The sequence below is a fragment of the Chanos chanos genome, chromosome 3 (assembly GCF_902362185.1).
Source record: "Chanos chanos chromosome 3, fChaCha1.1, whole genome shotgun sequence".
NCBI lineage: Eukaryota > Metazoa > Chordata > Actinopteri > Gonorynchiformes > Chanidae > Chanos > Chanos chanos.
Genome location: NC_044497.1, coordinates 54,449,141 through 54,469,389, shown reverse-complemented (window position 1 = coordinate 54,469,389; position 20,249 = coordinate 54,449,141). Strand labels below are relative to the sequence as shown.

General features: G+C 40.7%; 2 protein-coding genes across 2 annotated transcripts; one reads left to right on the top strand and one right to left on the bottom strand.

The window, feature by feature from the left end:
* Window positions 1–2,899: 2,899 nt before the first annotated feature.
* Window positions 2,900–5,532, bottom strand: setd9 (SET domain containing 9). Its single transcript, XM_030769741.1, has 6 exons — window positions 5,412–5,532; window positions 4,789–5,129; window positions 4,122–4,245; window positions 3,782–3,897; window positions 3,336–3,441; window positions 2,900–2,987 (listed from the first exon to the last, which is right to left on the bottom strand). Exons 1-6 carry the CDS (start codon window positions 5,507–5,509, stop codon window positions 2,900–2,902), a joined length of 873 nt encoding a protein of 290 aa, XP_030625601.1. The 5' UTR covers window positions 5,510–5,532.
* Window positions 5,533–6,067: 535 nt separating this feature from the next.
* Window positions 6,068–15,797, top strand: cdc23 (CDC23 (cell division cycle 23, yeast, homolog)). The gene is made up of 16 exons (XM_030769111.1): window positions 6,068–6,177; window positions 6,365–6,437; window positions 6,727–6,864; window positions 6,959–7,001; window positions 7,601–7,706; window positions 8,238–8,370; window positions 9,908–10,085; window positions 10,587–10,684; window positions 11,356–11,437; window positions 12,020–12,173; window positions 12,532–12,651; window positions 13,375–13,450; window positions 13,798–13,859; window positions 14,409–14,487; window positions 14,653–14,772; window positions 15,394–15,797. Exons 1-16 carry the CDS (start codon window positions 6,068–6,070, stop codon window positions 15,559–15,561), a joined length of 1,740 nt encoding a protein of 579 aa, XP_030624971.1. The 3' UTR covers window positions 15,562–15,797.
* The last annotated feature ends 4,452 nt before the right edge of the window (window positions 15,798–20,249 follow it).

Genomic DNA, 20,249 nt, shown 5'->3' with positions numbered 1-20,249 from the left:
GTGTTCATATCATCCAGAGGAACAGCACGCCTGCGTTTTTTTATCCTGTCTTTTTCTTTTCTTTTCTTTTTTTTTTTTTAAATCTATGCAGTTGAAATGTATTAAGAGGTTATTATTATTATTAGCCAAACTTTAATGGAAATTTGTGGTACAGACATGTGTGACGTGTTAAGAAAACGAGTATGTGTGTGTGTGTATTCAGGTGAAGTTAGCAGAGAAAAAGTATGGATGAACATGTCACAACCTTGTGAAATTGGCTGTACCCTTTTTTTGTTTTTGTTTTTTCCCTCTCTATATTTCAACTTGGCGTCAGTTAATCGGCAAATTTAAGTTCTTCACCGCTGTTCTGTACCTCCTTACGTGACCATGCTGTCTGTTTTACTTCAAGATTTTGCTGTTTGTTTGTTTGTTTGTTTGTTTGTCTGTCTGTTGTTGTCCCCACCCCCCTTGCAGATTCTATGTATCCTTGAATGGCAATAATTTGTAAATATGTACAGACTCCACAGAAACCTTGCCCTGCATCCTTTTCCTTGGTGAACAGACTTGAACTCTATGATTTAAAAACGTGTGCTTTTTGGGGTTCTGGAGATAAAGTATGCCACAGAAATGCCTTTAAATCCCTCTTCTACCAATACTATGTTTTCCTTTTGTTTTTTAATTATTATCTTCTTTTTTTTCCTTCTTCTTCTTTTTTTTTAAATATATATTTGGAGTTGCGCTCTTAGAGAAAGATAGATATTTATTTATTTATTCACTTTACAGCCAGTGGATGTAAAGTAAAGTGTGGGACATTGAGCATAAGGAGGAAAAAAAACATGAGACTTGGGTCATCGTACGCTGTGTTAACAAGACAAGGGCCTGTGCATGCAGCAGAACGTGTGTGTGTGTGTGTGTGTGTGTGTGTGTGTGTGGGATCAGTGTGGCAGGAAACGGCTGTGTTTGTTGTCACTGCAGAGCACATAGGGACAGCTATAGTTGGTGAATGTACAGTATTATGTTGCCATTGTTTTTATTTTATTTTATTATTTTTTTCTATCCCCAAACTTCTGTGGAATACAAGACAGAATGTTGTTTATGAAAGGCATGAACGTGTGTAGTGCGATGCCTTAACACTTGTTGCTTATTTTTAAGTGGGGTAGGGTAGGTTGGGGTGGGGGAAGGGGCAGTTGTTGCCTGTAAAACACTGACCAAGTGCTCTCCCAGGAGGGCAACTGACATTTCTAGTTTTTTTTTTCCCCTCTGTGCTGACCCTTCACGGTTCCTGCTTGTTGACGCTGAGTGATGTGACTGAGGCCGCGTGGTTTACCTTGCTTGAGTGTCGATATCAGCGGATTGACATAATGTAGTTTATGGAAGTGGCCGTGAGTGACTCGTGCTATGTCTGTAGAAATGTATTTCCGATACCTGATTTCTCGTTCTCTCGCTCTCTTTTTTTTTTTTTTTTTTTTTCCCCCCCTCCTTTTCTACTTCAAATGTTTGTTTCCTTTTTTGTTTTCCAAATACTTGAAGGATGTGAAGTGATACCATTGATTTTCTTCTTGATCGATTTTTTTTTTTTTTGCCAGATACATTATGCTCAAATTGACTCCAGTTTGGTTGTGCAGTTCGTCCCTCATGTTTCTCCAAGGATTAAAACACAGCTTTAGGGAAATGATGTATTGGTGCAGTAATTTATTCATGTCCAAAGTTTGTAAGAAAAGAAATATCTTAAAAAATTAAAAGTTTTAAATGTAGTGGTGGTCATTTGCTTCCAGGAACAAACAAACAAAAAAAAAATGTACATTAAAAAAAAACCTCTCTCAATGATGTAACATTTGATTAGTACAGTTCTCTTTTATACCTTCAACTTTTACTATTGGATATGGAAAGAAACAGAGCTCAGATTGTAGTAATTTATTCGGGGAAAATTCTAGAAAAAAAGAAAAAGTGTTTGAAATAGACAATCAAACAGCATATTCAAGAATTATTCAAAACGGAATTTTATCATGCATAATATTTGAATATAGACATTTTTGTTCTGACAATTTTTATTTTGTATTTTATGCGATACCTAAATGACTGGTGTACACCTCCAGGAATAAACGTCTGGAAATCTTATAAAAAGTTTTATGTCTTCTTCAATCAGTTTCTCGCACAACACCTCCTCCTATACTGTTTGCCTATATTAGTGTTGCAGAGCAAGTCTGCCACTTGAAGTAATTGATTTTAACACACACACACACACACATTCACTCTTAACCTGCCAGTCACTCTCAATACCTATCACCTGAAAGTGTTGCATTGCAGTTGAGTTTGTTTTTTTTTCCAATGCATGAGAAGTAATTGTACAAGTAAGTTTTACATTTGACCTTTTCTTTTTTTGGTTTATTTTTTTAACACACTGAAATGTTGCAGTTCTAAACGTCGGGTTGTGGACGTGATCAAAGTCAAAGCCCAACTCATAGCATTGTGAGAAAAAAGGGTCACCAGAGTACTGCATGTTCTCAAGACACCAGAAGGACAAGAGCATCAAGACCACATGTGTGTGTTTTTTTTTTTTTAACTGTTACAAATCAGTTCATTTGCAAAGATACAAAAAAAAAAAAGAAAACCTTTTAACATAATTCAGTTTAGGAAAGACAGTTCAACGGTATAACATTCTCTGAATGGGGAAATTTGCAGTAGTTTTGAATGTAATGTTAATAACTTCAGAAGTAGACCTCATTTTCATATGACCTGCTAAGTCATGAAAATGAACCGGGAACATATCCTTCAGTGCGTTTGTGTCAAGGTCTGAACAATTTTCATTTTGTAAGGGCATCTCCACTTCATCTCTCTCTGGAAATGACACCACACACACACACACACACACAGGTTTTTCTTAAATATCTATATTTGTATCATTTTCTTTTGTCTTGATTCAGTGCACAATGGTGAAATAGTTTGAGAAGAGTTCCTCTCCAGCGCTTATGTCCCTCAGGGAGATGAGGACCACACATCGTAATGGCCTGGGATGAGAATCAAAAGATCACCATCAGAAGCAATAAAAAGTTTCCTTCTTCATTTTGATACACCTAAACAGCTTACATCATCAACAAATCATATGAACAGAAGGGATTTTCAAATTCTCCTCAATCAGTTTCTCAGTTCTGCTCTTGGAGGCTCCAAAGCCCTGCCCACTTTAGGCTCCTCCCTGCTCTAACACACCTGATTCAGCTGACATCTCCTATATCACACCTGACGATTTGAATCAGGTGTTTTAGAACGGACGGAGGTCCAATTTATGTGCAAAACGGTAAGCAGGATTTTGGACATGTCCTAAAATGAGTGTGAAGATATTATTTTGCAGGCCTTGCCTTTGTGTGTCATGTTTATAATGAACGTTGGGAAGGTACTGACGAAGCTCCAGTGGAAAATCATCTGGAAGGTTGAATTCTTGATAGCAAACGTTAGCAGCCTTTTCTACAAAGATGTCAAAAAAAGGAGATAGACTGAAATATTCTAATGTAATTTATAGGAAAATGTATTCAGTAGAACTAACCCTGTTAAGGCTGTCTGTTCTAAAGTGATAATAATCTTCCATACAGAGTGTGAAAAATATAAAAAATATAAATCAAATTTAAAAATGAATAACGGAACAGACACAATTAGATAATGCTGAACTTGCAGTTACGCAGCATGACAGAGAAACGTACATTCCACTCCTAACCATGGAGGGGATTAATTCTTTCTTTTTTTTTTTCTATGAAAAAGTTTACACTAAGCTACTCTTTTCTCGGTCAACATAAACCGGTTGACTTGCCGTTTGAGCAGTTGTTCACGTACTGTCCAACTGCTAGCGGGTTCTCAGGTTTGCTTGTTAGCCATGTGATGTCGCTCAGCCTGAAGGGACCCAGTCTGTCTCTTCCACTGCATGACCTGGAGAAAAATGGACTGATTGGGCTTAACCGTGTCAGTGAAGGACATGTTCCTGCCCGTCAAATTTTGGATCGCAATAGACGCACAGCCTGACAGCAGTGAGATCATCGTAAGGCGTTCAAAGGCAGACAGGCACACTGTTTTGATGGAAACACATAAAAAAGAACACACGTTCATTTCCCTTAATGTCTGAAATCTGTAAAAACACACGTTCTTATACTCACCTGAACACTATTTTAGAAATTCCTTTGTCATTGCCATCGATTAAAACGCCATCTATACATCTAAACACAAACGGATTACGGATAGACTGGATCAGAATGGGCTCGTGCAGTTCATACACAGTTCCTGTACAAAATAGATAGATAGATAGATAAATAAATAAATAAATAAATGAAATTTCAACGTAAACCATGACCTTCTGTTGATCAAAAATGGTATATTCATAATAGCATAATGACCAGCTGGTGAAGTATTTCTAGAGGCCCAAGTTTGAAAGGTTAAAAATAATCAGTAAAATGATGCATAATAACATAAAATGTGATCATATTGCTTTTGGTAGGCTCTAACAAAGCAATGCAAAAGGATAAAATATTAGCTATACCAGTCATATACTGTTTTAAAATATTTCTTTAATCGGGCCAATATAACCCTGAAACATGAAGAAATTTCAAAATTATCAACACGCTAAATGGGATGACTCAGTCACCTAAACTAAGACATGCTGTCATACACATAATTTTTCCCTAAGTAGGACATCTGATCTCGGGCCCTTTTAGCCTTTCCTATTCCATTGAATCTAAGTATACAGACCGAATCGAGCTGATCCAAGAACACTTCTCTTACTCTGAGAACCAAGATACACATATTCCTCTCGAACAGGTGTCGTACCTGGATACATAGCTACAACGGTTCCTTTTGGGACAACTCCCTTGATAACGAAAACACCAGTTCCAGCTGATGGGAGAGAACTAGCTCTCCTCTGTATACAAAACCCCATTGCACACAACATTGCATGTTGTGGGTCACAGGGTACGTCGGTTGTCTCTGTTGAAGTGGGTTGTGTATTTAGGTACATGTTTTGAGAAGAAACTGGAAGCAGGCGAATAAGTTCTGTTTGTCTTCTCTGGTCATATTTCAGGAGTGCCGTAAAAAGACGCAGTAGACACAGGGATACCTGCTCATCCGGAATTAGTTTGTCTTTGGAACGCTCTTTCACTTGACGCAGAGTTCTGCGGGCAAAGAAGTAAAGTTTGTTGCATTCTTTCAGTTAGCTGACAAAGCTACCCAAACGTGCTGTTGTACATTCTGAACTACGTGAACTCAATAAACGTATAACACACAGGCAACGGTGCTCAGTGACGTTATTGCTCTTGTAGTCCACGAAACCTCAGCAATTACAAATACAAAAGCAAAGTATGTTCTCATTTCTAAGACAGGTTCAGTGAAGGGAATTCACCCAATGATTTCGAATGTCGTTCTGGTTTGCTACAAGGGAAAACACACGAAAATACCTTTCGTTTTTTTGAAGATTTAAAGCTATCCAAGGGACAAATCTATGTCTGTATGATTTCCATCTACTTTCAACCGCTTTAATGATCTTCTTAATCATGACCTGCGATCTGACAGCGACATATCACGGCATCTCACCAGTCTCCGGAATAGATTGTACAGCTTGCCTCTTTTCTGAAGTCGCTACTGCCACCTACTGATGTCGGAAGAGCACCGATTTAATTACAAAATATTGTTACATTACTTAATTACTAAATCATTTTGTACCAATAATAGAATACACAACACATTTAAATAATACACAAGTGGTAATAAGCTTTAAACCACTGGGCAAAGTTAAAATTGCCGTTTGAAGGAATGTGCTCCTGTGCAAAAAGATGGGACACACTGGTATGTATTAATTTTTATGTAATAGTGGGAAAAGTAAAACGGGCATGTGTTGACATATGAAGTACCTGAAGGTCTGGAACGTGTGGTTTTATTCTGTAAGGTCCCTTATAATTCTGATTATAATGATTGATAGTGGGATTTGGCATCACAGACTATCAGGACTACTACATATTCCAGTACTGTAGGTGGCGGCACGTACCTGTATCGTTACCCCGCAAAGCGCCGAATCCAAAGAAGACGAGAAGAAGACGAAGACAACATACGAAAAATGGCGGCGACCTGTAGTAGTGATTTCGGGGACTTGGTGCAAATTAAAAAGCAACTTATTACTATTATATCGCAGTGCCGAGACAGAGGACTGGTACATAGCGTGAAGTGGTAAGAGCTCACTGACATTTTGTAGCTCACTGATCTGAGCCCTTTTAAACAATGAACAGGATGTGCAACCATCCTAAGTATGGTACCTGTTTACATTCGTTAAACACTGAATCATTCCAGCATTACTTAAAAATAACCGGGTTCTTGAACGAACTAACTGTGGACTTACGACCCTCTGTCACTTCAGGGCGTCTGAACTAGCATTTGCACTGGATCCCCTTCCCTTGAATGAACTACCCCCACCACAGGAGCTAACTGAGGTGGGTGTGTGTGTGTCAGTGTGTGTGTGTGTGTGTGTCAGTGCGTCAGTGCACTCGCATATACGTTGGCCATTGCTTCATGTCACGATATGATACTGTCTCGTCGGACAGACGTAGTTTCTGCACGCCAGCCACAGACGCAAAGAGAAATTGACCGTAATTGAACGTCACGTCTAGAGTTGGACCGTCGGTGCTTCAGTTACGTTGTTCGAATACGACGCATAGATTTTGTAATATGTAACGTCACTTTCTAAGGGACTCCGTTTGACGTTAATTTGTTCTTTTTCAGGAGGATGCTCAGGATCTCGACGCTCTCTGTCTGGCTAAATCGTACTTTGATTTAAAAGAGTATGATCGGGCAGCGTACTTTCTTCGCGGTTGCCGCAGCCAGAAAGCGTATTTCTTATATATGTATTCCCGCTACCTGGTGAGTGAAAGGTCTTGCTTTCAGTCAGGCCGATACAACACGTTTATTTATTTTCTCTTTTCGAATTTCTCTTAATATTTCATTTACATTCCAGTCTGGCGAGAAGAAAAAAGATGACGAGACAGTGGACAGTCTGGGTAAGAAACTCACTGCACTTTCAGAAATACATATGTATCTATGTGTACAACTTCATATACATGCCTGAATGACTGATTTAATAGTTCAATGCCTTTATTATTAAGCAAGTAAACAACAGGGTTATGACACTGACCCATAGGGTTGTAGCATTGAACGTGTAAATTCTGTTGGGAGGGTTAATTGCACAGCAAACGTTTGCACATAATATTGTTCATGTGCAGGAACATGACTTACTCCTTACCTGAACTTTAACTTGCTTTTATTGATCAAGTTGCATGCAGTCACAGTAGCAGTGTACTACTGATTTTAGACATTTTACAGTATTTGTGATTTTTAAGATATTAATGCAGTGTCTGCAATCAGTCATATCTTTATCCAGTTAGCTGTAGAGACTGTATCAGGACGAAAGCATTCAGCTATGGAGAATTGACCGGAGTAGAGCTTGTCATTTATTAACTATCATCATTCCCTTCACATTTTCATTTTTCAGTTGTGTAGATTCGGAGTGTTAATGTGACATTCTGATCTTATGGTTATTTTAACTGCGTGGGCTGGCCGTGAGAAAGTGAAATGACCTCTGTGTTTTTATTGGCCGTAGGGCCCCTGGAGAAAGGTCAGGTCCGTAACGAGGCACTCCGAGAGCTGCGTGTCGAACTGAGCAAAAAGCACAGTGCAGGAGAGTTGGACGGATTCTCCCTCTATCTGTATGTATAGTACACCTTTAATGCAAACTGCGTCTGTTTATGCAGTGTTCTCATGAACAGAACCAAGAGGTGAAAAAGAACAGGAGAATAACTTGTTTTGGATCCACACTGTCTCTCTGGAGCTCTGAAGCAGCGTGAGAGTGTTAAAAAAGTGTATTTCTCTGTACTTTTTTGTAATATATTATGAAGCGCCTCTTGAGACGATATTTTGTCATTTGTTATAATCACCTGTAGCTCTGTGCTTTGACGTATTCACTTTGTTCCCTCTCCCACCAGACACATCTTTTGCACATAACTTAAGATCCGTGCTTTCCTAATTCGAACCATGTGCACTCACGTACACATAGAGATTTATTTGTGTGGAATGGGCTTCATTCTGCACAGGAAGGGTATCACACATGTTCCTTATCAAAGCTGTAGTCAAAACCTGTCACTAGTTACTGTCTGAGTAACCCTCGCCTTGCGCTGTAGCAGTGAGTGACAGGCTGATGTGTCTGTGATTAATGTCTGCGTGTCTCTTTTCCTGTGGAGATATGGGGTGGTTCTACGGAAGCTGGACTTACTAAAGGAGGCTGTGGACGTGTTTGTAGCTGCGACTCACGCTCTCCCTCTGCACTGGGGAGCCTGGCTGGAGCTCTGTAACCTGGTGACCAACACTGAAATGGTACAACTCTACATCACCCTCCCTGACTACACCTCAGTCTCAGTGACTCTCTGTCACTCGCAGACTGTCACATTCAGAAGCTCATATTCATTGCTCACAGATATCACAGGCATGAATTCACACTTATTACTCACAGACTGTCACAGGCATAAACTCACAGTCATTACGCACAGACTGTCACAGGCATAAACTCACACTCATTACTCACAGACTGTCAGAGGCATAAACTCACAGTCAGTACTCACAGACTGTCACAGGCATAAACTCACAGTCATTACGCACAGACTGTCACAGGCATAAACTCACACTCATTACTCACAGATTGTCAGAGGCATAAACTCACAGTCAGTACTCACAGAATGTCACAGGCATAAACTCACACTGATTACTCACAGACTGTAACAGGCATAAACTCGCACTCATTACTCATGCCTCTGCATGTTTTATTAGAACACTTCAGAGGGCTTGTTAGAGATAAACGTCCAAAAAACACAGTCATTTGTAATTTATCCCCCCTTTTCCCCTAAAACCACAGTCATTCTGAATTTTGCCCCCCCCCCCCAAATAACCACAGTCATTCATCTATTTCTCCCATTTCCCCAAAAACCACAGGCATTGGTAATTTCCCTCTGTTTTTCCCGAAAAACCACAATGGTTCACAACCCCCCCTCCTTTTGTCCCGCAAAACCACAGTCAGTCATAATTTTCCCCCTTTTCCCCCTCAAAACCAGTCATTTATATTTTTTCACTTTGTTGAAGTCTGAGATGCAGAATCGTGGAGGGTATCTAATTTACCCTTGTTCAGCCTCAGCAGTGAGATAAAGGATGGGGTCCATGAAGACATTTTCCACTTGTGCCACAAACCACTGACCTTTCAGATGCGTTTGTGTTTCGATCTAAAGGAGTCAGGAACAGCAGGGAGTTTACAAACAGAAGAGGATAACTTTTCCTTAAAGCTGTTCTTTAAAACTGTTCTTTAGAATCGTTCTGTCTGATACTTTGAGTGTGAGTGAGCTTAATCATCAACACCAAAAATATTTTTGAGCGCTGGAAGAGAAGACGACATTGGCAGAGGTTCCGTCCCATCACATTGGTCTAGTTGCCAAGGAAACCAGACAGTGACCTTGGAATGATGGTTGACTTTAGAATCCCCATGACGTTTGGAACATTTTGGAAGCCCTCTTTTCAGCACTAGAAACACTTTGAAAGGCTTATTTTGAAGAGCCCCACTGAGGTCTTGATGTAGTCCGTGTCACCAGGTCTGTTCTCTCACACTGTTTCATTTTGAAACACTCTGTGTTATATTATTATACCGCACAGAAACTCACACGTTGTCCCCATCTGTGACATTCTGTATGCTCGAGGTGTCTGTGTCTAGTCTGACTGACATATTCAATAACCAAAAACTTTCAAACTCAACTGCACATTCAGATCAAGGGAGTGTACAGTGATATGAATGTGATCATTTTTTTATTTTTTCAAATTTTTTTAATGCTTTAATCTGATTCACAGTTTTAACTGGTTCTTTCCCGTGCAGCTGAAGTCTCTGTCTCTGCCTGACTGCTGGGTGCGAGACTTCTTCATGGCTCACATGTACACAGAACTGCAGATGATCAAAGAGGCCCTGCAGAAGTACCAGAGCCTGATGGAGGCTGGCTTTTCCAAGAGCACCTACATCATCTCCCAGATCGCCGTCGCCTACCACAACATCCGCGGTCGGTCATGCCCTTTTAACCGTTTAACCGTTTCACGTGTGTACTGTAGTCTGACAAACACTTCAGTGGTGCCAGCTGATAGCTAGACAAGTATAGGTGTGTGTTCCTCTTCTGTGGGCACCAGATCTGTTTTGGAAGCAGCTGTAAGAAAAATGTTGCTATGCTAACTTTAGGGCAGCACTCATCGTGTTAGCTGTAAATGGTGTAAACTAGTTCACTAATTCATTACTGATATTGGTATTTGATAAAACACACTTGATTTGAAATGTTCAAATTTAAATTTGGCAAATCAGCGTGACAGTATTCCTCTTACAGTAAGCATGATGTGATTTGTCTCAAAGACAGACAAATCATAACGTCAATATTGTTTTTGTTTTGTTTTGGGGTTTTTTTCTCAACCAGTCCAAAGTAAACCGAGAAGGGGGGTCGTTAGGGTTTAGGATAGTCTTGTTTACGTGACATCTCAGTCTCTGAATAAGGACAAAATAAAATCTGTTTCAGACATTGACCAAGCCCTTGCTCTGTTTAACGAACTGAGGGAACAGGACCCGTTCCGCATCGAGAACATGGACACGTTCTCCAACCTCCTCTATGTCAGGGTGAGACCAAAAGCCGTCTGCCAAAGGAGTTACCCTTATGCCATAGTTAGAGATGCCAGGTGTAATAAACGTCTCATAATCACTGATATAGTTTGTTTTAATTATCCTTATGACATAATTAGAGATGCCAGGTGTAATAAACATCTCATAACCGCTGATATAGCTTGATTTTAATTATCAGTGATATGAAACATCCTGTTTCCTGGTCACATGACCATGCACAGGTCTTTCTCAAAGTGCTGACAGTGCTTTTGATATAGAGCCAGTTGGACAGATAAATTAATGACATGGCATGGGGCAAGCGTGGTGACAAATTTAGGGTTGGTTGTTTGTTTGCTTGTTTGTTTGTTTGTAACTAAACCTTTTTTTAATAGTATTTCATATTGCTGTGAGAGAGAGAGAGTGAGTGAGTGTAACTGAATTCAAGGCTATGCTAAAAAAATGTATACTGCAGATAACCAATGGAAAGTGTTTTTGAGTGGGGTTATGAGAATCCATTTTAATATTGTGGTCTTGGAGAACTCTTGAGACCAGAAAGCTTGGCGTGGGTTTGAGTGCTTGTGTTTTGCATATGTGTGTGTGTGTGTGTGTGTGTGTGTTTGTGCGTGTGTGTGTGTGTGTGTGTGTATACTGCATGTGTGTGTGTCTGAGCTCTCTTCCTCTCTCCTCAGAGCATGAAGCCGGAGCTCAGTTACCTGGCACACAACCTGGTGGAGATCGACAAATACAGGGTGGAGACGTGTTGTGTCATTGGTGAGAACTGTCTTTTTCCTGAGTCGTGTGTTCAGCAACTACCCATCCAAACACTAACACACACAACTCACATCTCTTTCAGTGACCCCAAATAATAATGAAACAATGCCTGTGTTTCGTCCTCAAGAATTTAACCCTTTTCTCTTCAGCAAAATGCTCGTTTTCAACAGTACCTAATCTCTTAAGTAAATCTAAGCTTGTTTATAGGCTCATTAACAATGCCAACTGCATTTTAATACAGATTTCCAAATAAATTCTGTTAAAATGTCAAACAAAGACAGCATAAACAATTGAATAAATAAGATTTTAAAGTAATGTATAAACATGCTGATAGTTGTTCTCATTCACTGTCACCAGAACTGGATCAGAACTGTGTATATTTTTGCTGCTACATTATTCAGACTGAATGCAAAGCTGTTATCTCCCAGTCAGCCAGGAGGAATCCTGCACTAAAAAAAAAAAACAAAACAGTTAAATACTTTGGTAGTCATACGTCTACTGAAACAAGCGATACATTAAAAATGATACTCCTTTAACGGAGAGATGAATATATTGTGACCCTTTGACCTTGCATTGCTGTAGGAAACTATTACAGTTTGCGTTCCCAGCATGAGAAAGCAGCGCTGTATTTCCAGAGGGCTCTGAAACTGAATCCACGCTGTCTGGGAGCCTGGACTCTGATGGGCCACGAGTACATGGAGATGAAAAACACCTCAGCCGCCATCCAGGCTTACAGGTCAGGCTCTAAACCAGGCTCTCATCCACACCTCCGCAGATCATAAACAGGGTGTCCCTCCAAACGCTAACCGCAGACCACAATTTCTTTCTTTCTTTCTTTTTTGTAAAACATTAAATTGGTGTTGCCAACATCCCCAGATGTTATTTAATGCTGATATCAGACTGTGTAAATCAAAAATATTAGATGATGTTGGCTGTGAGTTGATCATTTCTGCTATTTCTTTTAATAGAACATTGTCCCGTGTGTTATATATGTGTAATAGAATGTTGTCCTGTGTGTTATATATGTGTAATAGAATGTTGTCCTGTGTGTTATATATATGTAATAGTCTTAAAGACCCTGTCCTTTTGTTCAGACATGCAATCGAAGTGAACAAACGAGATTACCGAGCGTGGTACGGCCTAGGACAGACTTACGAAATCCTCAAAATGCCCTTCTACTCTCTTTACTACTACCGCAAAGCCCATCAGCTCAGGTAGGTCTGTGTGTGAGGCTTTTCCCACACCACTCTCTGCATGTGCCTTTAACCAGGACATCTGTCAGCTCTGGGATCAGTGTGGACACTCGTGTTAAAGGACATTTGATGATGTTTTTTGTGTATGTGTAGCTTCCTCTCGTAATCGTTACGAGTTCCTTTATTGAGAGACCCTTTTCTGATTTAGTTTGGGTTTTGTGTACCCTGTCACAGACTGAGAGACCCTTTTCTGATTTAGTTTGGGTTTTCTGTACCCTGTATCAGACTGAGAGACCCTTTTCTGATTTAGTTTGGGTTTTCTGTACCCTGTATCAGACTGAGAGGCCCTTTTCTGATTTAGTTTGGGTTTTCTGTACCCTGTATCAGACTGAGAGGCCCTTTTCTGATTTAGTTTGGGTTTTGTGTACCCTGTATCAGACTGAGAGGCCCTTTTCTGATTTAGTTTGGGTTTTCTGTACCCTGTATCAGACTGAGAGGCCCTTTTCTGATTTAGTTTGGGTTTTGTGTACCCTGTCACAGACTGAGAGGCCCTTTTCTGATTTAGTTTGGGTTTTCTGTACCCTGTATCAGACTGAGAGACCCTTTTCTGATTTAGTTTGGGTTTTCTGTACCCTGTATCAGACTGAGAGGCCCTTTTCTGATTTAGTTTGGGTTTTGTGTACCCTGTATCAGACTGAGAGACCCTTTTCTGATTTAGTTTGGGTTTTGTGTACCCTGTTACAGACCCAATGACTCCCGTATGCTGGTCGCTCTGGGAGAATGCTATGAGAAACTCTCCCAGCAGGTCGAGGCCAAGAAGGTAAGCATCTCCCCTTTTCCGTTTAATATAGCACCTCCCCTTTTCCGTTTAATATAGCACCTCCTCTTTTCCATTTAAAATAGCACCTCCTTCTTTCCTGTTTAATATAGCACCTCCCCTTTTCCATCTGATTTCCCATCAGATTGCACAAGTTTTGTGACACTGTGCTCCCATATAACTGCACCGGTTTACTGCTAACTGTTTAGCCTGACATGCTGTTGAAATGCGTGGTAGCATTTCTGGGAAAAGATGAAAAGGATGAACGTGCTATGAGCGGGTTATCTGTTTTGTAAAGGTTTATCTGGGCGGGTCTTGATTGTGTTGTTCTTATTTTGGGGAACCTGCAGTGTTACTGGAGAGCGTATTCTGTAGGTGATGTGGAGAGAATGGCTCTTCTCAAACTGGCAAAGTAAGTGTCTGTCTCTGTGTCTGTCTGTGTGTGTGTGTCTGTGTGTGTGTGTCTGTGTGTGTGTGTCTGTGTGTGTGTGTCTGTGTGTGAGTGTCTGTGTGTGAGTGTCTGTGCGAGTGTGTTTTTGTGTGTTTTTGTGTATGTGTGTATGTGTGTGTGTGTGTGAGTGTGTGTGAATGTGTGTGTGTATTTGTGTGTGAGTGTGTGTCTGTGTACTGTGTCTGTGTACTGTGTCTGTGTACTGTGAGTGTGTACTGTGTGTGTGTACTGTGTGAGTGTCTGTGTGAGTGAGTGTCTGTGCAAGTGTGTATTTGTGTGTTTTTGTTTGTGTGTGTGAGTGTGTGTGTGTGAGTGTGTGTATTTGTGTGTGTGTGTGTGAGTGTGAGTGTGTGTGTGTGTGTGTGTACTGTATGCTTATGTGTGGTGGAACATTGTGGCAGAGTCCCATTTCTCATAAAAATAAAATATGTTTGATCTAACAGATCGCCTGACTCCCTGTTAGCTGTGGTGTGTTTATTATTTGCTTGTTTCGTGTTTGTGTAAACACAGACTCCACGAGCAGCTGAATGAGTCTGATGACGCAGCGCAGTGTTACATCATTTACATTCAGGACATCTTCTCTTGTGGGGTAAGTCAAACACACCTTACTGTATCCAGGGTCTCCTGCTGTGTGTGTGTGTGTGTGTGTGTGTGTGTGCGTGCGTGCGTGTGCGTGCGTGCGTGCGCGTGCGTGTGCGTGCGTGTGTGTGTGTGCGTGTGTGTGTGTGTGACATATTGTAAATGTGTCTTGCAGGAGTTACTGGAGCATGCGGAGGTGAGTACCGCCCTGAGATACCTGGGCCAGTACTACTTCAAAAGCAAACTCTACGACGAAGCTTCACTCTGTGCTCAGCGCTGCTGTGACTACAACGACGTAAGTGTGTTTGTGCCACAGTGTCAGTCTCCCATTACAGCAGCCTACAGGTTTACATGCTGTGACTGACTCATACAGTAAATGAACCTACTGCATGCAGACAGAGTAATGTTTTCTCATAAATAAAGTCAGACAGAGTAATGCTTGTCGTAAATGAAGTTGGTTCATGCAGACAGACAGATTAATGTTTTTTGTACTGATAACATTTATTCATTGATTTTATTCCACTGTGTAATTGTATGTGTCGTGGTCTTGGAGAGTTTTGTTCAGTTGTATAGAAACTGCCACAAACCAGCTTTATAAAATACATGCTCGTGAGCCTAGATGCATGCCTGACGTAGCAGTAGGGTTGGAAACACAGCGCAGTATAGCTGTGCTTTATAGAAATGTATGGTCACTATAGTACATAAAGAGATTCAGAAGCATATTTATTTGATTTAATTCAACAAAAAAAAAGTGTCATGACCAAACGACTCAGTTCAGTGCCTCAGAGCGGCGTGTTCGGCATGTGGAGCTGATCAGTGTCCTGCTCTGCTCTTCACAAGCAAACGCAGTTTAACGGAAGAAGAGCCACATACGTTAACAGTTAACCGTAACCAGCTGTTCTTTCCCGTGCCGTAGGCTCGAGAGGAGGGCAAGGCCCTGTTAAGGCAGATCTCGGCGGTGCGGGAGCAGGGAGAAGCCTCCTCCACAGACCTGTCGTTACCCTGTGTCTTTAACCCGCTGTCCAACAACACCACGCCCGTCAGAAGAGTCTCTCCTCTGGACTTGTCCTCCGTCACACCCTAACACACGCACACTTGGCTTGGATGTGCAATCAAAAGTGATCGACAACTCAGACACTTACAATGTTGTTTTTTTAAAAGACTTTTCTATACATCATCATCAGTGCATATTGAAAACACATCACAATAAATCAAACCGTGGCAAGTTTGATTCTTGCTCAGTGCTACTGCCTGAATACCTTTCTTTCCCTGTATAACAAGTTATTCCAAAGAATGAATATAATTTCTTGTCATCGTCACATGTCCTTTCACTTGTGGAAGTGAAAGAAAAAGTGATGGGGGTAGGGCTGGGATGGGCAAGCGTTCTGTCATTAGAAACCTGTTTTGAAGCTGCCGAAAAGACCTGCAGTTACATTAGCTGAATGTGTGTCAGTATCTGAATGTGAATATCTGTAATAACAAGAGGTACCTGCAATATCATATATACGTGATTATCATAAACGTAACACAAGCGTGCCAGTGTGCCACTTTTAAAGTATGTTTTTGGAGCAGTTTATGGCGTAATGTTCTCCTATTCTAATCTTGGTGTGTATGACGCCCTGCTGTTTCTGTGACATGATTTCATGCTCTTTATTTAGATACTGTCAGTTCCCTTTTGTCTAGCCCAGGCATTTGACGACACCCAGACATTGTCCTGTTCAGGCTGTTTCCCTGGAGGCAGTCAGCGATGTTTAAGAAATATGGTAAACTGTGAAATCTATTTTAAAAGACCTGCCATAAAAAAAAGACTGTCTCAGATTTGAGAACATTTTGTGGAGTTCAAACATTTCAGAATGGCTTCAAGAGCATTTTTTTTGTTCAAGAGCATCTTATTTTTATTTTCAGGAAGTAAAAGGAGAGGAGAACTTTAGCATGGTGCTGTGTGCACGGGGTGACTAGATACAAGATTAGTTATAGTGAGTATTAAAAAAAAAATTAATACATGCATAAAGTATGATGATGTTTAATAATAATCAAAGACAGTAACAAAGGACAGGAACTCCTCCTTCACAGTGCAGTTTTTGTCCTTCCTGAACCTCATTCTCAGTCTAGCACATCTGAAAACAAACTCCAGCTTCGCCACCACAGAGGAAACAAACTGGGGTGTATGGATGTTACAAACAAATGCCACTTGCTTCAAATGATCATTGCATCCACCCCCACAATCTAACAGTCTTTTGCCCAGGTGATCAGTCAAAGCCTTATTAAAGCGCTCCACTATCCCGTCTGACTCGGGGCAGCAGGACTGCTTGTCTTCTCGATATCAAGTTGTTGTCAGAGACTCAGGATAAACTCTACTTCAAAGTGATGGCCCTTATCACAGAGTAATGACTTTGGAACACGATGTAATACAACATCATTACCATAGAAACACTGTTGCCAAAGACACAGACTATCTCTGCTGTCTCATTAAGGAGAGCGTAGAAGTTAACCAACTTGATGAGATCGTCCTTATCCCTGGTTCTTCCCCATCCAAGTTCTGGCAGCAGACTCTTTCTCCTGACCAGACTGCAGTTCATTGCCCAGGCTCCGTAAGCCAGACCACAGCTGCCTTAGGTTCTGGTCACGAAGCAAACAGCACAGTCAGCCATTACAGACAGACTGTTTTCTTTTAGATGTTACTCTGCACACCCACGTTTAGACATGCTCAGATGTTTAGACATGTTTAAGCATATGGCCATCCCTTGTGTGAATCCATATATCATTATTTCTTACCTAGTGTTTTCAGCTGAAATTCTTTGTGTTTTGGGTCAAGCTCAGCCTGGCACCGGTCCAGCTCCATTCTATACAGGTTCAGTTCCATGTATGTGTGCTCTATATCCCTCTGAGGTGAGGAGGCCAATACACTGTGAACTGTGGGGTGACACCTTAGCGTCACGCAGTGAAGGGAAGACTCAGGCAGCTCTCTGATCTGTTCATCCCGCTTCTAAAATATCGCAGGGTCATGCATATTTCTTTGTCGTTGTCTAGCGTTACCACCTGTGTTAAATTGACCTGCCAGTGCTGAGGCATCACTCTGACTGGTCTGAGATTAGTATAGCAGCACAGACACCAGATTAATCAAAACAGCCATGCTTTATTAAGGGAGTAATCATTAGCAGTCTCAAGGGTCAAACTGTGAGCACTGAAGAACTGAATGATTCATAGTCCTCTGGACAGAGGTCAAAAACGGAATAAAAAACTGAGTGTCAAAATCAGTATGTTCTTTGTCGCACAAAATTACTTTATCACAAAAAAAAATTCAATTTTTTAAGAGTATATGAATACTCTCCCTTAGGACAGATGAAAACCCAGATGTCCTTTTCAGCTCTACAGCCCTATACGCCTTTAGTGTTATTGTGTCTGAAAGCGCGTGTCGTGTGAAGGTCACCTCTATCTCTCGGCTATAATATTTCTTCGTTCTAGTCTGCAGGTTACCAGTCTTATTTTCACATCTGTTTTCCTCTCACTCTACCTTGTCTCACTGCATGTGAAGAGACAGGGGTTCATTTGACTAAAGGATGTGCGTTTTTAAAAACACCACAGGGAACTAATGTGAAATCTAATAGATCTGTGCTACAGCGGGCAATTTCAGCGGTCGCGCATTCGCTTGCATGAAAGGAAAATAAATTTCATAGCTACAAATGTAGGCAAACACCTCAGGGGGCTAAACATGTGCTTGCATTTAAAACACAAAAATGGTGCAGATTTTTGTAAAATGACCAGTGTGCTAGCCTACAGATTACAAAGTGAAGATGGCAAAAAAAAAAAAAAAATACAGGCAAAACAATGTACAGCTTTATGTAAACAAGCAAACGGAAAGCTCTGTTTCAACGTATGGAGAAATGGATGCCAGGAAGAGATGAGTGAGTTCAGATTATATCAATATATGAAGTTCAACTAATATTATTCCACGCAGCCTGTGGAACAGGTCAGATATTTCTATGTCTGTTTAACGACAGAACATCTGATAGTACTTGCTATCATCAACTCCAGTTCAGGTCACACTTATATGTGGAATAAATCTAGTTGAGACTGGATGTCCGAAAAAGTGCTTTAACGATCGGGTTGGCTTGAATGTCATCAACTGTCAACAGCATGCCACTGATGGGAGAAACTTGGACAATACTGAAGCTGAAAGAACAGTGAACACCAACAGGGGAGTCCATTTGTCCCACTGTGGTAATGCTCCTTTATACACTACAGAATCACAGCTTTACCACCTGGATAATGGACATTGTTCCCTCACACTGAGAGTATGAGGCATAACAGAGACTCAGACTACGGTTGAGGTTTCTTCTGACGTTCATTCAGTCGTTCATTCTTCTGACGTTCATTCAGTCGTTCATTCTTCTGATGTTCATTCAGCTTCCGACTCTTCGAGATGGCGTGAAATCTGTCTCGCCACAGGTGGTGGTGTTTCTACATTTTTTTCTGTGACAGTTTAAATTTCAACCATCCAGGTCACGGCACCGAGTTGTTAGGTTGTGCTGATGAACGATCAGGCTCCGACATCTTCAGCAGAGAGGGACAAGCTTGTTTATTCATGTAAGTTCTGTGTACAGGGTACAAGGTGTTACAATGTCTGTGTACTCCCTCCTCCACTCTCTCTCTGTCTCTCTGTCTCTCTCTCTCTCTTATACATTCTACATCTTAACTTGCATACCAGCTGGAACCAGTTCATAGAGTTTACCTTTAACCGTCCTGACAGAGAAGGCTGTTATCACCTGTCAGCAGAAGGACAGAAAGAGCAGACAGCAGCCAAAAGAATGCACAGAGCAGACACACGATGAAAAAACACATGAAAATACCAGTGGGAAGTGAGTCCTCCACCTTTATGCAGCCAAATGTGTCGGCCATTCAAGACGTCTTCTTCTTAAAGATGACAAGTTAAAATGAAACCAGAACCAGGATTCTGTTACTGTTCAACTTCACTTGTTACAGCATATAATGCAGAAAAAAGAAACTTCTGGTAAAACAAAACAAAACAAAACAAAGAACATACAATATGACACCGGGTTTAGTAATCATGAGACAGGAAAATATTTGTAGTATCAGCAAGTTGTTAGCAGGATTTAAAAAAAAAAAAAAAATACTCATTTAAAACCACAATTTGAGCCACACAAGTCAAAATAGTATATCGTATCTTTACATTTCCTCTTAAATAAACTAGCAGACCCTTCATTTCAAAACAGAACATGTTGGATTTTTTGTTTCTTTTTGCTCATATTTTCGACAGTCTTTTGGTCACAAAAAAATATTTTGAAATTTAGGTTTATGTGTAAATAACTCATATATATTAAAATCCTGAAGAGACAGGTCGACATAGTTCACAACGGTCACTGCTCTCATGTAACACAGTTGTGATAACTGCAACCCACAGTTTTTCATTTTTTTAAAACAAACTTTTGGTTTTTTTTAAAATAGTGTTTCAGAAAATTTTGACTTAAAAATAATTCATCTTTTTCAAAGTAATGTCATATACGTCTGAAATTGTGTTTTTGTGAAGTGGCCTTTAAAAGAACAAATGATTTGAAGAAACACATAAGCAAATAAAACAGTATTTGAACACTTGTCTGTCTTTGGCAACAAGTACAGACGCTGCAGGCGCTACGGGTGGGAACTGGTGTCAAACCGAGCAGCGCTGTCATTACCGGGGTGCTGGCTTTGTGAGTCTGTACACTTTGCATAACAGGGAATCCAATGCATTCAAGTTACATAGACAGATGCACA